Source organism: Xiphophorus hellerii, chromosome 24, assembly GCF_003331165.1.
Source record: "Xiphophorus hellerii strain 12219 chromosome 24, Xiphophorus_hellerii-4.1, whole genome shotgun sequence".
NCBI classification, from domain to species: domain Eukaryota; kingdom Metazoa; phylum Chordata; class Actinopteri; order Cyprinodontiformes; family Poeciliidae; genus Xiphophorus; species Xiphophorus hellerii.
The window spans coordinates 7,970,390-7,987,850 of NC_045695.1; the positions used below are offsets into that span (position 1 = coordinate 7,970,390).

The 17,461-nt window shown below is 41.0% G+C and overlaps 1 protein-coding gene across 3 annotated transcripts in view; it reads right to left on the reverse strand.

Moving 5' to 3' along the window:
* Positions 1–13,446: 13,446 nt before the first annotated feature.
* Positions 13,447–17,461, reverse strand: part of pard3ba (par-3 family cell polarity regulator beta a) — a 134,788-nt gene continuing 130,773 nt past the window's right edge. For all 3 annotated transcript variants that reach the window (XM_032556984.1, XM_032556983.1, XM_032556985.1), the window contains one exon: positions 13,447–14,574. In XM_032556984.1, the coding sequence (XP_032412875.1) occupies positions 14,154–14,574 (421 nt within the window). In that variant the 3' untranslated portion in view covers positions 13,447–14,153. The remainder of the gene's footprint in view (positions 14,575–17,461) is intronic.

The following is a 17,461-nucleotide window of genomic DNA, read 5'->3' on the forward strand; positions in this document are numbered from 1 at the left end:
TTCACTTGTTACTCTGCAACCTAGATTTTAGGAATAGACAAACGCATCCCCGTCCACAGCTTCCTATCCCACATTACATCCATCTTCTACGCAAGTGTGACAGAAAGTCCCAGCGTGACTTTCAATCATAGCGAATGTCAGCCTCTCTGAGGTTGACGAAAGGGGTTTGCTTCTCTGAAACCATGACGGGCTTTTCATGATCGTTTCAGTCCTGTGATAATTAGGCTGAAGCTGGAAAAGCACGACGAACAGTGATGCCATTCCAGTGTTTGTGTGTGAGGGTGCCTGTGGTGATGTTGGAGACCGGGTGTAACTGAGCTGATCCACAATAGACAATGGACTGGCAACTGCCATTTGCTGCACATGTTCGGTCGAGAAAGTTGGCCGAAGTGTGAGGGAGTGCAGCCAAGTTTCTGGCCGGTGATATCAGATTTCATGCTGTCATTTCACTCATCTGTGTTGTCTGTTTAAAAATAAAAACACCTGACTGACCAAATCAAAAACAGTGATAGTGTTATGTGCAAAACATTTCTAGGAGCTGGGCTTGTGTATGAGCGAGGTGTGAAACCGGCATATAGAAACTAGTGTGCACAAATGGAACAAAGTGTACTTGTGAATGCTGATGCTGGCACATAATGTTGCTGCAGTTATTCAGGTATTCTTCCTCCGTGGTGGAAACAAACTGCAAAGTCAGGCTGTTTCTCTCTCTCCTGAAACATTAGCAAGCGAAGCGCTGAAAGTTTGGAAATTTTTGCAACCGTTCTTTTATAATGTTGAATTCATGGGGATCATAACTTGTTGGTAGATTGTGTTTTAACAAAATATCCATAAACCAACATATCCAACACTTTTTTTAATCAACAAAAAACATTCCTGACTATTGTCAGAGAAATATTAATAATGGGACACCCATTGGAAGCTGAGGTTATTTCTTGTCATTTAGGTGCTATTAAATTACTTTTCATTTATTTTATATAAACAATATATTGGATATAAACATGTGATTATGCCTTTTAAGTAGATATTTTGGGTTATCCTAATTTTTCAAATCAGAGAAAAATTCCTCTATTTATATAAATAATACATGTTTAACGAAATGTCAGATTCGGTCAGTACATTTATTAAAATCTTCTTGATATGCCTCTGTGTGCTCGAGATTTCCTTGTGGAGAGATAAAGTTTTTTAATGATTTGGCAAGCTTCCAGATGCACAATTTCACCACAACTAAACAAGCAACTGCACACTTCTAAATATTTGACAGAGTCTGCTGATTTCTCTGCCGTCGTGAAGCGCTAAAAGCGGGAATGCCATTAGTGTGGGCCACACGGTCTTCAGCCATTATCTTAGCAACACCATCTTGACACAAACATTTTGGAGGCAATTAAAGATTATATTTGTGTGTGTGCGTGTGTGAATGTGTGTGCAGCTGTCGGAGAGCAATTACAGTGACAATTTCTTCAATGTAGTACTGGACGGCTCATTTTCATATCAGAGGCTGCTATTTTTCTGTTTTATTAATGTGTTGTCAGAGGGAGGTGTGCGGTGCTTGTGCATGTATTTGACGGAACAAAAGACTTGAAATTACAAACGGGTAAACGGAAAAAAAAACATGTATGGAGATGATACAAGATGCAAAACCGTAAATGTCTTTTAATATATCCACTGCATTCTGGGTTTTATTACTCACAGGCCAGATTTATTGTTTAAATATACTGCTTCATGAAAAGAAAAACAAAACGGAGCCCAGAAGAGCAAATGAAGTGATTTCATCATTAAGGGGAGGATGGTTTGTGGTTGGTGTGGGTTAAACAGGAAATGGGGTTTACATTATTGTGTCTTTACAAGTGTGACGGTATGTGAAGCAAGTCAGCTGCAGTGTTTGGGGTTGACCATAATTGAAAAGGGCCATGCTTCTCAGCGTGCATAAATGTGTGTGTGTGTGTGTGTGTGATCTCAGTGCTTCGAGGTGCTTTGGTTCATAATGTGCTTAAAAACAGAGAATTCAATAATTATGTATGAAAAGATGGAAATTAGTAAAACACCATGTAAAATGTGGTTCATAATATTTCTGTCCGTCTTTAAAGAGAATTTTTTGTATCCAATTTTTTGTATTTTCCGTATTTGATTTTTGTTTTTTTGTTTTTAAATGAAGGGGAAAAAACTGGTTTCATTCAGTCTGGGGCCTCTAATTAAAGTTAATCAACAGGGTTGGATTGGGCTCATACTTCTTAGACCCACTCTAAACTAGTGCAGATTGTTCCTACAGATGTGGGGAAGTTGTGAGACTTTGTGTTCAGACCACAGCAGGTCAGGTCTTCATAATTTAAGTTCAGTTTTCATTGCTCATAGCTATTGGGTTAGATGTGTTAATCTGCTTGATGTGTGGTGGGGTCTGGACTCAATCTGTTCAATATTAATTAAACTACATAAAAATAAATGCAGTTGAGTAGCATATGTCAATATAATCTAAAAATTGATGAGTAAAAATAGAATATGACAGAATTTTTTTGGACAACAAAACATCTGGTGTGACCTCCAGGACCAGCCAAAGGTTTTTAAAGTAAAGGGTTGTTATGCATTTGTGACACAAATAAGTGTCACAAAACTGTAGTTACAGTAAGACAGGAAATAGAAAAATATCATTTTTAAACATTCTTTCTTGTTGCATTCTGTTTTCAAAACACATTTCCTTGAACTTTTTCAGAGAAGATGCGTTTATTCATCACATCCGAAGCTTTAAGATAATTTAATGAGAAGAAGCAGCAATAATTATTTGGACGCAATGACAAAACTTTCAAATAGCACGAAGGAACATTCTCTGAATCATGTGCTGTAACGCTAATATGACTAAAACCTGCTTTCATTTTCTGCCAGCAGTCATTTAATCGGAACAGGACCAGTTTTTTTTCCAGATGACGTAAATGTCAGTTTGGAGGGGAAAAGTGAAAACGCTGCAAATACAATTAAAGTCGGAAAGTTTGAAAAAAGCCTGGGTGCCTTTACGTTGTGATTACATCTGGGTGTGAGTGAGATCACATTATTTTGACGGGGGTGTCTGTGTGTCACACGGGGGGCCTTAATGGACACTCGGTGCTGCACCAGACTGGCCATTATGGAGCTGAATCTTGATCTAATCCACAGAGTTAGTGGCCTTAAATAGATAATGCTCCTGTAGCAGGGTCCAGTCCGCTGGGGAGGCTCAACATATGCTCAGTGTGTGTGCATGTGTGTGTCCAGGAGAAGACAGCTGAAAACCCAGCCAAAGACAGAGCAGCATGCCTATAACATGAGCAACAAACTTTCCAGAGAAACTGAGACCCCCAGCTGGTCTCTGCAGAGCGCCGTAACTTTAACACTGCAGCAGTCCACTAATACGAACCGACACTGTGGATCCAAGAGGATTCGCCGTGTCAGGACCCGAGGATGATGAAACCAGAGCTCACGGTGTAGAAAGCTAGCAAAGCAGACAAGAGACTGACAAGCAAACAGACGGAGGAACCCGCAGGGTGGGCAGATGAAAACAAAACAAGCAAGAGAAATGCCGGGAGCAACCGTAAAAGGAACAGGGAAAATATGCATCAAGTGTAGGAGAAACTGCCAGAAAACACAGAGAGGAGAAAAATACCCAAGGTACTCTAAATTGGAGCTGGGGCATTAGAACGACTTGTCAATCACAGGTGGGCAGAGGTTCAGCTGATATACACACACCGATGAGTCAATTACAGACCAGCAAGGCAGAATGTCACGGCCGCACGGACACTAAACCGAAGGCTTAACCTCCTCACACCACATCAATATGCCTCTGTGAGCTGGGGAGAGGTGGAGGAGGAGGAGAAGTAGGAGGGAGGGGAGGGTGGAGGCTGCTGGACACCAAAATCACATAATCCACCTTTCATGTTGGGTAAAAAAATGACTTAAATTGTGTCTTCCAGCTACTTTGGGCAGCAAAGGCTCAATATTTCAATGCATTCTCAATATTTAAAAATGTAAATATTGAGAATACATTGGATTATTTCTACAATATTACAAACACTGATTGTTTTTTAAGTATTTCTGTTATTTGACGATAATAAAAACTTGACTCCTGGGTTTTGATTTAATAGTTGTAGCCTGTTTTAGATGTGAGCGCCCTCAACTATTGAATGAGCAATACTTCACAATTCTTCCAAGGTTATGATTATTAAATCTACTTTACATTTTTCCTTCCACTCAACTTTCTATTAATATGCTTGAATGTAGCACTCTGAACAGCCACTTTCTTCTGCAATTACCTTTTTAAATAAGGAAATTATATTTCCGAATTATAGTCCGAATTATAAGTGAATAAATCATCAGTAAATTCAAGGGTTTTTATAATATACAAAATATCTAAAGCACTAAACTCCAGAATTTTAAATTATATGTACGGAAACTTTACATTAAAAATATGTAGGATTAATGAAAAGACACAGATGAGGAACAACAAGGTTACTTAGAAAAGTTTACGCCGGCTTTTATGCGCCGCATGAAAAGTGTGTTAGTAGTGAAATAGAAATCTTTCTTCAATGACAATAATCCCGTCTATTTAAGCACCGCCACTGACAGAAACATTACATTAAAGTCATTAGAGCTGGTCCAGGAATTCGCAGATTCATCTGTTATCAGTGTTTTGTTTGACAAGCTGCTTGTCTGAGATGTGAACACAATGGCAGCAAGCGATGAGGAAATGTGTTGACAGAACTCAAGTGTTATTAAGTGACTCTTAACAGCTGCTCCCGTCATCTGTGCTGAAGGTTTTATGATCCTGATGAAGAGAAACAAGACATTCCACTTTCTAGTTAAACACAGGATTCAAATCCGACTGAGTAAAAGTATTCACACCAATTTAATTTGCTCTTTTTCCACATTATGACCCCTGACTCAACCCCAGAAGAGCCACTTGTGGCTCTAGAACCTCATGTTGTAGACCCCTGGTATAGATGAAAGCATATTCCTGTGTTAGATTGGCCCAGTCAAAGTTCAGAGCTAAATCAAATCAAGAATATGTTGTAAGACTTTAACATTTATGTTCACAGACACTCTCCATTTAGTTTTGAAATAATTGTCAACTAACTTAGTAACTGATCAATAGCTACTGGATTATACTGACTCAAAAAAGACTAATCGCTGAAAGAACTGCATATTCAAAGCAGTAATTTAAAAACATTCTGCATTTAAGATGGAAAAAAAATGTTTTTCTAAAACTCAAGTGGCAGTTTTAGAAAACTAAAAAGAAACGGATTAAATTTCTATCAATTTAATCTGTTAATCCAAAAAGTAGTCAACAGATTAGCCCTAGAATGTATTAAGTCAGCAGCAAGGGCTGAACTTTTCACAGGTTGATTTTTAGCAATAAAATGTTTATTTTCTTATTTTAAAAAATTTACTCATTTATTTGCATATTTTAATGCATTTCTAATATTGTACAAAAAAATGCCTAAATAAAAAATCTGCAGAATGTGCTAGCTTTTTACCCAACTAATTGTCAGAATATTCGATTACTAAAATAACTAAGTTGCAGCCGTTGTTGAGTTATTAATAAGAAGAACAGGCTTAAATGTCACTTTGTAATACTTTTGCAAAGTACAGTGGGCGTCCTTCAGGTGCTTTTCTGGTCCCATTTAGATGAAAAGTGACAAAACGTTAAAGTGAGTTAAAATGAAACAGCTTCACGATTGGATAAGTAAAATTTCACATGCAGTCTGCAGAAGAGGACAGATAAGGCCGGACTTGTCCTCAGTGACACTCGGAGGCCTTCGTCCCTTCAGGGCATCTCAACAATTCATGTGTTTCTTTCACTGCTGTGGAAAAATCCCACCTCAGTTCGTGTGAAGCCAGCGCCGGGGCCAACAAAGCCCACTGTGTTCCTCTTTGACGCGTGATTCGCAGCAAAAACACCCAGGGATTTCCCCCACCAACCCCACCAGCTCTGTCCACGTCCCTGTGAAGTGGGGTGGGCTGAGATAAGGCTCGTAAGGAAAACACTCCCTCAGGGAGGGGGGAAGGGGGGCAGGTCACATATCTCTGCTGTTTACAGGGGAAATCATGAACTTGTTGGAAGGACTGAGGTCGGTTTACTCAGCGAATAGTTTTATCTTGGCTTGTGAGGAAAGGATCAGGGGAGGAGCAGGAAAGCAAGGCTGTGGGCAAAAGGTCACAAAAGTGGGGCTTTCAGGGGTTCTGCCCCCTGCAGGGCAGAGGTGGAATAAGTGCTTCTGCAGTCAGCATAAAAAGGGAATCAAAGGAAAAAATCAGATTTCACTGCATCTACTTTATCTCCAGTGGAGTTTTATCTTTCCAATTTGTGGAAAAAAAAGATTGGCTGTGTGTCTGTGTGTGTTCCGACTTTCTCCCTATCACAGAGCTTATCTCTGGATTGCTAAGAATTGGGAGTGAGGAATGACAGAATGGAAAGAGGAGACGGAAGAGTGTGGTGGAGAGAATCGCAGCCGGAGGAATGGAAAGTCAGGCTGCGGAGTGAGAAGGGCAGGCAGTTGGTAAGTTGTGTCAGTTTGACTGTTGTGTCTGGAAAAGCAGGCATAATGAAGGAGAGGGAACATTAAAATGACTGGGTAAAAGTCCCCATTAAGTCTTTTTCTCTCTGGATCGGATGACACAGCCGGAAAAGAAGCCCCGAACTGTCTCAGCAAGCTGACGATAAACAATTACACACACACACAAAAAAAGAAAAATAATTGTGTCAGATGTTTTCGGTATCCACAGGATGCAGCAAGAACTTTTTGCTGCAGGGGAAAGCGTCAAAACACTCTGCTTTAAAGTAGAATGTGACTTAAAGATAGAAATCCAGATGTACTAACTGGTCAAAATGCACATTTATAAAGAGAGAACGAGAAAGCAAATTTATCTGCACTGCAAAAGCTTCTCAATTAGCCAGTAATTGCTTCGCCTTAACGAGCAGGACATTTCTTCCCGCTAATGAAGCTGGTGGCAGGCTCAGAGAAATGGTGTGTGTGTGTGTGTGTATGTGTGTGTGGTGTTTTCGAAACGACAGAAAGCGAAGAGAGACACAGCGGAGATCTAATGGAGTCAGGTCGGCAGCTCATTTTCAGCGAGCTGTTTGGCATTCTCTGGAAGGAATGTGTGGATGGATTACACTGCTGGCTGCTACAGTGACTTTCCAATCAGGCTCCACTTTGTCTTCACCCCCCGATTTAATCCACGCCAGAATGACGGCCGCAGCAAAATGAAAACGAGGCCGGAAGTCAGGTGTCCTGTCTGTTTGTTACAGCTCTGTGGATTAATGTGAGATTTGAGAAATTAAGCTGCAGTCGGTGTGAAAATTAAGTCTGTGCAGTGGAGTGATTTGCGTTGCTTATTGATATGCACAGAGCAGCTTTCTGAGTGCAAATGGAAACTTATGCAGTAGTTTAACTCAAGCAGAAGTGCAAAACAAATGGATAGAAACTGTGCCATACATTTCTAATTAAAACATGTTGACATATTACAGGTTGCAGATCTTGCTTTTAGCATCTTAGAATCGATGTGAGGGATGAATTCTTAACCTTTGCATTTAGCGATCCACCACATTAAAAGAACAGAGAGATTTCTGGAGATTTTCTCATTAATAACATTTGATTTTTAAGCAATACTAAGATTAATCTACACTTAAGATTGCAAGAAATTTAAAAAGCTGTACATCTGTGTTCAGATTAGACTGAAATTGAGATTTTTGTCAATGAACACTCAGGGTGGATCTGGCATGAAGCAATAAAGAAACTCGCATCCATTGTTGAGCAAAGTGAAGGAGCTGTGATTCTGTTGGCCTGTTTCTCTTTAAAAACTGAAAATGGTAGTTATTAGATCTTTCAGCAGGTTGATACAGAACGTATAGCTTGATTTACTTCACTTTGCTGATTTACGATCTTTCTCATACTATTTCAGAGTCAGGCATGTAGGGGTCCAGTCATCCTGTAGATTTCTGACTTGTGCAGCGCCGTTAAACCAGAACAGATTTATGCTCTTCACGGTCATAAACAACTACGGCCGTTTGTCTTGAGAATTGCTTTTGACACGCAGATCTATCAGCGAAGAAAATATGGCTAATTGAAAAGTAATGACGTCTCATAACTTCAAGTTTCAGCTGCTTTTGGGAGATTCCCCCCAGATGGCCGTGACTGCTATACATCACGCTCCGTTCTCCATCTCTGAGAAGCCAAGCAGTCTCTGATTTCTCCTGGGTCGTTGCGGCGCTCCGTCTCAGCCAAGCGGCGAGGCTAACAGGGACGTGTAACATATTACCTCCATCTTTTCCCGCCGCCATTTCTAAGCAACCCAACACCCCTGACACCGAACTCAACCCCAGCAGCTCTGGATGGCCAAGCAAAACACCTGGCATCTGTGCGAGAAGGGCGCCAGCTTCACAGCGACTGCCAGGCGGTCAGCTGAGGCCCACTGCCACACTAGAAAACATGTGTGGGTGCTGGTAGGGACAGTTTGAGTTTGCTGGACCTGAAACAGGTGGGAATGCGATAAAGACAGTAAGAGGATGTGTTGGGGTAAGAATTTAATATACAGGCAGTGACAGACGGCTCAGTCTGGACACTCGAAACATTTATAACTTAATGTCCATGTGGTTAGCCACTCTGATGTGGGTTTACTCTCATCCATGCCAACTTTGGGGCATGTCATTGTATTTGGTACCTCTGTCTGTTCCCAGCTGAATGCCTTCAATCCCTGGCGGACGTTTTTTATGTGTCAGAGGCCAAGGCTGGTGCTGAGAGGCTGATGGATGGGTTCAAGAGGTCACAGACTTCAGCTGTTGTTGGTCACATCACAACCCACAGAGCTATACCAATGGTAACCTGAGTGAGCTGCTTTTTTGTTGTTGGTAGTTTTTCATTGTTAGAACTCTAGGACAGCTCAAATAGTGGCAAAAGATGGAGGAGTTTTGCTGCACCTTGTACTGTATTTAGAACAGCTGTTGCTTTCTGAATCTGTTTATTTAAAATTGACCACAAAGCTTCTAAGACAGTATATTGTAGCGCTGCTTGGGAAACTGAACTAGCCGCAATGCTAGATAATTAGCTGGCATTTACAAAGGAGCAAATCCAGGATCGCCATTTATCTTCCTTCTTTCACATTATTATTATTATTATTATTATTATTATTAATTTTACCTGTCTGGGATCTCAGGAGTACATTGACCCTCCCTGAAAAAGCTAAATTCTTTCTACTCTCCTCAAAGGGACATAAAAGCATCTCATTGTTGCTACGACAATATCATCAGCTCCAAAAGCGGGCTGTTGTGCCAGGAGCTGCGGCCATGTTGTCATGGTGATGGCCGGCGTGCAAAAGACGGCGGCTGGTGGCTCAGGCTGCACTGTGTGGGGGCGAGCAAACGACTCATCCAGAAAGCGGCGTTGCTTTAAGGATAAATACGGCCCAAATTAACGCCGCTGCTGTATCAACTCTGCAGCAGAGGGAGGAAAGAAAAAGACACCGAGTCAAAGTGAATGTTTTAAACACGCCGCAAGGTGAAACCGAGCAAGAAAATTGCAGAGGATATGAAATTATTTCCAATATCAGCCCGAGTGTGGAAATTCAATTTCACAGTCCATGAACAATATCAAACAAACACACTGGCTGAAAGCGCACACTCCAGCTTGAGTGATACTGCATCAAAAGGCTACACAGCAGACATAAACGCGAATGAGGTGGGTGAAGGGCAGGCTAACAGCTAATGGTAATCCATATTTGGGGCAATCTCCATATTCAGGCCATTTGAACTCCACATTAGCCACCAGCTACTCCCTCAGAAAGGAAAAAAAAGAGAAATGGACCTGCTTCCTAATGAACTGCATAATTAAATAAAGATCTTTGCTCATCCTGCTCCGACTAAACCTGAGAGCACGACTCCTTAATGAGGGCCGAATTGAAACAAACGGCAGCAGGTGAAGGACGAAAGGACAGCGGCGTAATGGTGGAATGCGCCTTTAATGAAGAAGCTGGAAGCAGACGGAGGTCAAAGTGGGCGATCACACTCCGGTATCTGCTCAGTCTTTTCAGGGTCCTGTGCAGGAAGCAGATAACCGCTTCAGCTTTCCACTTTGCCCTCGCAGGAGCATGGCTTTTTGATTGACACATGCTAACAAGCTGAGATGTTCAACAAGGGTGCTGGCAGAATGGATAATGCTAGGAGAATCTAACCAGGGAATTCTCCCACAAGCCACGAATCCCGACAACCGGTCGAGGAAGAGCAGGGGCAACAGAGCGCCAAAAAAAAAAAAAGAGGCAGCTTATGAGGCGTCAAATTAATTCATGCAAGATCCAAAGTTATAAAACAGTCATACAGGAAGCTTAGGCAAAAGGAAGACTGGTGCAGAGAGCAGATAAATAATTATTAAGGAGTTTTCTGGTCTTTCTAAAAATCAGAGGTTATGGAGCAAGGAGGGGTGAGCTGATATGAAGCAGGAAAAAATGTCCGTCAGCAAATCTGCAGCCCTGACCTGCTGGACTGAGTGTCCTGAGACTGAAACAACAAATTTCTCCAGCACAACCATGGAATGTACCGAATAATAACTTGTAAGCATTTTCATAACCTCTGGACTTTTTCATGTGTTTTCACAACTTCAAGGTATTTTATTTTGTTAAATTAAGTTTAAAAATAAAATTCTGGAAAGTGTGGCATATATTTGCATTCAACACCAGTTTAGTTTTCTCTAATCAAACTGTAGCTTTTTACCTAGAAAGTCTGGTTTGTTTGGGGAGGTGTGAATGCACAATTTAACTCTGACATGGACCAGAGAAGTGAACTCTGGTCTGTCTACAGAAAGTAGTCTTGGATTGGTTAAAGTGAATTTTGCCGCGGTTTGAACACATACATGAACTCCAAGCGGGCCAGAGTCAGCTCCAAAAGCAGGAGGCAGACTCAGGTGCAGGGCATTCTGGGTAAATACAACTAAAATAAGCATGAGATTCTAGCGCTATAATGAGAAATTTTTGCTTGCTTTTTGTGAGGAAGAAAATTGCGCTCAGTGTCTTCAGAGGTTTTTGTGTTGTTCCTTTCAGTAGTTCTTGGTGCAGCGCCACCACAGGTGAGGAGGGTGAACTGTTTTTTTCAACTAGTTTTATTTATGTGACACAATGCCGAGTGAAAGCAAACCTCACTAGCTGAAAATGTTGCCATTTTGGTCCTCAGTGAAACCAAATCTATCAGACTAACAGTTGTGAAAACATCCTTAATTCCACATTATGTTGCAGTTTTAATGACTTGCTGCAAACTTTAAACAGGACTTTCTTTCAACAATACGTTTCTTCCATGAAAGGGCTTGATAAACAGATTGACCCACCTCAGTTGCAGCTCTTCCAAAGTGTGCTTGGCTCACTTCAGATGGACAAAGTGTTTCCACTGTGTTTTTTGTGGGTTTGATCCATAATCTGAAAACAGATAATTGCCAAACTGTAAACAGTGCCTAGTGAGAAACTTCCCCACAGCTTTTCCTCTCACCTCTCTGCCGTGCTCCTTGGTCTTCATCATGTTTGATCACTCCTCTTCTCTGAGGTCGTCACAGAACAGCTGGATTCACACCGAGCTGAAAATACTCCATTTACTGCTGTTGGACGAGTGGTTTTAGTGTTTTAGTAAGATGGCTGCTGCAATCCTGACAGCCGGTTCAAAGCTTTTGTTTAATGGACGGTAAAGTGCAATTAATTCTCCAATATTAAGTTGCTGCTGTTTATTATCGTAAGCAGCAAACCGACCACAAGCACTTGAAGGAGGTCGTTTACTGCAGAGTCGTTCCTTTAAGTACAGTAAAGAGCCAGTGAAGACAGCAGTAAGTGCTCCAAGTTGTGTTGGCTGCTGTAAGAGTGAGAAGGCTCGGGCCTTACCACGTCCTGAGAAGGATGGGTATGTGGAAATGTTGCATTAGGTGGAGGATCTGTAATGCTGTGGGCCTGCTTAGCTTCCAAATGCATGGGATAGACAATTTAAATGTACTTTTATGTTAGACGTCGTCTTCTACTGTAAAACAATATCACATTTCAGTCAGACTGTAGAACAGGATTGATGAAGTTAGTCTGCTTGACGTTAAAGTTGTATTGTGTGATTCCCTTTTGTGTGTTTTCCTTCTGTGTACTTCAAAAATACACAGAAGGAAAAAGAAGAATTTTTAAGCAACATTTTACATTCCTCTCAGAAAGGATCCTGCGATCAACCTCCTGTTCTTTAATTATACCTCATCAGATATGATTTAAACTTTTTTTTCCCTGGCAAAGTCAGTAAAACATAATTAAACTCATTTCCCATTTGCTTGTATATATAAAGTAAATTTCACATTAATGAGAACAAACAGTTTTATATTGCATGCTAATCCTGTGGCACCTTGCTTTGCTGGGTGATTCATACACATGAAGGTAATTAAAGTTTGTGTTCATTCATTAGATATTTTCTGCACATTCAGCAACTACTGGGATGCATTCGCCAGTGTAAAACAGATTAACATCATTACAAGAGGACAGAAGCTGGCTGGTGGTGGTTCTACCAGGTGTAGCACACATCTGACGCGTAAAACGGTTTTGTCCTCATTGGACTTTTAGATATTGTCAAAGAAACTTCTGACCAGTAATAATGTTTGAATTTTAACCATATCTTAATTGATGGATGGATTAATATCTTTAATTTGGAGATTATGCTGATGCAACTAAAGATTTTATTCAACCTATTTCATCAGAAATGTGTATGGAGGGCTTTATACATGCATCCTGGACTAGTTTTATTTCTCATACTGACAGCGTTAGATGATTGTTTGTGCTTGTTTCAAACTATCAGCATGAGATTTCCTTGGGTTTTGTCACAGGATGACAAGCAGACAGTTGCTTTTTCCTTTTGTTTACTGCGCTTCTGTCTATTTTGGTGCGCTGTGCACCGTATCATTGTTCCCAACATTTAAATACCACCAGACATCTCAAACAGTAAGTATTTATTAGTTGATGAAACAGACGTAAATTGTCTGGTTCTAAATAATGTGATTTAAAGTTGGTCTGTTGCGACTCTGACAGAGGAAGGTCAAACCAACGCAGAGACTAGGCCCATCAGCATATGCTTCCTCCCTTCCCGCGCTGCTGCTAATTAAACATTAACTGATAGAAAAAGCCCTCTCCACACACAATTATGCACCATATCAAGTCTAATTTCACCAATCATGGCCATCTTTACTTACAGAGAGCAAATTGGGTATTAATCATTTTCTAGTGGAGATTTTCCTGCCCCTAATTGTTGGAGACGATTCAGCCATTATCGGGAGGCCGGCTACTCTTATCAGTCATCTCACGAGGGTAAATTTATCTGGAGATTGAGCAAGGAGAAATTCAGCTTAACATCGTAATGAATTTTTAAAAAGCGATGACTCATGGCGCAGTTTGACAGCACGTTTCAAATATTTATGCGGGAACAGAAAGAAGAGAGGATGAGAATCTCAAAATATTTATTGCAAAGTATTTGTAGAAAAGAAAAAAAAAAATCAGTTATTTGACAATGTTTGAAACAAACCGTAAGCTACACATCAGTCAGTGCAACTAATTTCAGGTTTGAGATGTTAGAGAGGAAAAGATTTAGTTTAATTCATTACTAGTAGCATAGCTCATAAGAGTAACTCTATTTACTTTATTAGAAAAAACACAAAAATATCACAATTAAATTCTTCTCGGACAGTAAAGGTGTCGGCCTCATCCACATAATCAAAGGCAAAAAGACAAAAGAAAAAAACCCCGACATGTCAGGAAGTAAAGGAAGCTTAAGCGGCAAAACATCAAGGCTTAAAAGTCAAGAAGGAGAGCTAATTCCTGTTTTTGTTTGTCGGCTTCCTGTCATGATCTAGCTGGTAAAGGTGATTCCCCCCATTTATTACCTTCTGTTTGATCCTTCTGGACAAAATGCAGTGCTTTCAGTGCTGGAATATACTTCAACTTAAACATCTATATGGAACCAAGTTTGCTGTAAATATCTGTGCAATTTAATCTCATTTCATTTTGCATTATAAAATCCGTCATCATAAACCTTGGCAACACTGGAATACTCACAATATCTCCACCAGAAATAATATATATATATATTTATATACATTTAAATATAACTCTTTGCAAAGCGCCCGTGTTCAACCTTAACTTTCATCACTTTACACTGCACCTATCATAGGGTCCTTCCGCCTTGGCTCAGGCTGTCTTTCATCCTCATGACGGTAGCCGTCAGGACTGGCGTAGCGTTGCTTTGCTGTAGGGTACCTGTCTGGGCTGGTGTAGCGGCCGGGGCTGGCCTGCCGGTAGCCGTCTCCTCTCCCTACCACGGGCTCATAGTACTGCCGCCCCCTGCGACCAGCCGTGGGAGACGGAGGGACATCCTGTCTCAGAGCTGCACGGTGTTGCTGGGCGGACGGGTAGTAGCGTTGATTAGCAGGCGCCTGCTGGGACTGGTTGGACGACTGAGGAAGTGGCAAACGGCCAGAGTTGCTGGGACCTGGAGGGTCCTGGTAGTGACCGGGGTAAGGGACTGGCTCCCTGTGAGCCCTGGAGTATGTGGGATAGTCATATGGATCCCTCCTGTAAGATAAAGAAAAAAAAATGCATACGAGATGAAATAGTCCTGTCACAACAAAATTTAAGACCTGTAATTATCGTATTTAAGGCCAACTTACATTTTGTTTTATAAATTTAAGTCATTTTAGAGACTTTTAAGGATTTGTGAACACCTTGTAATTGTTTTTTAAAATTTATTCTAATTCATTAAGTTCCCTCTGTACAGATAGCTTATTGTATTGTGATGACTATTCTTGATACTGGTTTGAACTGGTTTGGAGTGAAGGACGGCTCTCTGTTGGTCGGCTTCCTGCTGTTACTCAGTTTATGTGGTGAGGCCTTGGCAGGATCGAGTTGTCAGGGGGACGTGGATGGAAAGATGCCAAGAGATAACGGCAAATTCCTTGGTAAGCATATATGAGGTTGTGTGTGTGTGGAGGAATGTGTGTGTCCCAGGGGTGTGCAGTAACAAGGCAGCCAGCTGGAAGTCTCCGGTTCCCTCCCACTAGCTATGGGTGATTAGGGGCTAAACCCCTGGGTAAGGCGACACGGGGGGCTTCCGAGCAATGGTGGGAGAGAGAAAGAGAGGCAAAGCAAAAAGGCTGGCTCAAATGTTTTCCATCTTATGCTACGTTTCCAGGGCCTGAGTGATAAACAAGTCTTCTTATAAAGCGAAGCGTAAAGTTTTTAACTATCAGTTTCCAAAGCAGAGAGATGCAAGAGCCTGATGCAGAGTTGCTGCAGCTTGTTTGGAGACTTGCTATTCTGACGCTGGCAGATGTTTGGTGTTTGCTGGCTGAAATAAGCAAAGTATTTTATAAAGGAAGCATCTGAATTAGTTACACTGAGACCAGTATTGAGTGTTTTTGGACATATTTTGGTCAAAAACAAAACTTTTCTCAATCTCTCGTTCGTGGAAAGGTTTGTACAATTGAAATGCTCATATAAGTTGTTGTTTTCTTGTTGCAGTTTCCAAAGCATCTGGGTTCACAGTGGTTAGGGACACCGGCTGCACACTGATAACTAAAATACCTGAATAATAATACTATCATTTCAATAGTTTAAAAACCAAATATACCTCAATAATCATTAGTATGCATGGTGGGAACTATTTTAGCCCAGAAACATGAGGAAACATCAATGGTTTGGAGATTATAGCCAATTGGTGTCAAGGAAAATAAATTTGATGCTTTGCAAATGACATCTAATAGCATGTCAAGTAGCTCTACACCTGTGTATTTCAGCTATATTTCCCAAGCTGAATTTTCTTTCTAATATTTAAGATACGAGCTACAAAAAAAAAAGAAAAATAGGCGGGTTTCTGTGAATAATTTAGGTACATGCCATAGAAAAACCGACGAATAGAAAAAGGTTCACTGTAGTTTCAATCAGCTCTTGATAAAGCGCATTAAACTAAGTTTCTGTTTCTAACTTTCTATTTTAAGAAAGGTGTTACACAGTGTTAGGTAATCACAACATTGTGATACTGCTGAATATAGCAGTGGTGACATCAGATACAACTAGAGCTAGGTTCAATAATAACCTAGTTGATTATGTTTGAAAACCATAAAAACGGTTTAATTTGTTGCTTTCAGTGTTGGTTTAATGAAAACATTAATATAGCTTTTCTAAGTTTTAAAATTTGACAGTGTTTGATTGTGCATCGTTTTTTTAACACAGTTGTATAACTGAATGTAAGTGGTATAGTGATGTAGCAGATTTGGTAGTGGGTAAATTTTTTTTAAAGATAAGCAACAAAGAGAATCATAGAACAGATTTCGCCATCTACTTCCCCCGTAACAATGGCTCCTACTGTAGTTATTATACAGAAGCTTTGAGCTTAGCTTCTGCCTTGTTCTGTAATTGTATCCCTGCATCTGCCGCGTCCGGTCCCTCGAGTCGAGCTCAGCACCTGTTGACCAGCCAATTAGAATGAGTCACTCACCACAGTTTAGGCTGCACACATCTTGCTTGGGAGCGTGCGTCTGCACTCGTGCCTGACAAGACTTTCCCCTGAGGATATTCATAGACTGAGGTGATGTGGACTTCAGCATGTGTGTTTGCAGAGACCTGACCACCCATAGAGAGGGGCTGGACAGGACTCACAGGTGGTCCCAGCAACTACCAGCCCTGCCTTGTCCGTCAGCATAAACAGAAGCACAGACACGAGGAATAAAACTGGTGGAGGATGGAAGAATGACAGAAAGCTAAAGACTTTAATATGAAATGAAGATGTGACAGAACAGAAACAGATGTGCAGTCTAGTCTGCGTGGAAATAAATTGCTCCTTAGATAGTGGTGTGAAATGAAGCAGCAGTGGAAAGAGCAGGAGAGAAAGAAGCGAAGGTCATGCTCCTCCATTAATCCAGATTAAACACTGAAGGCCACCAGGAGAGGCACTGAGAGGGAATAAAAGAAGGATGGAGATACACCCAGATAAAGGAGGGGCAACACCTGGGTCCTCAACCCGTCTCAAGGCCACCCAAAAACCCACAATCCTTCTTCTCTCTTCAATTCCTTCAACATTTTTCTCTCTCCTTTATGCTCCATTTGTCTCTGCATTATCTCTCACTTTAATGCTTCTCTCCTTTTTGCATCTCATTTCATCTTTTCTCATCTTCAGTGATAATCGGGGCAAAGCAGTCACATATATCTTCTTCTACACCACCAGTATCTGCTGCACTAGACGATGGTTTTTCCCAACATCTCAAATGATGCTAATAGAGAAATGGATTCTTCCAGACTTCTGACCTGCTGGGCTCTAAGTTGTCGTCCTATACACATCAGTCGGTACTTAAGCACCTTAATCACCTATCATTGGGTCAATATTTTCTCTGACTACATACTGTAAATTAAATAAAGTTCTTCAACAAAGTGTTAGTTTAAGGTGCACATACTTTTACAACCAGGT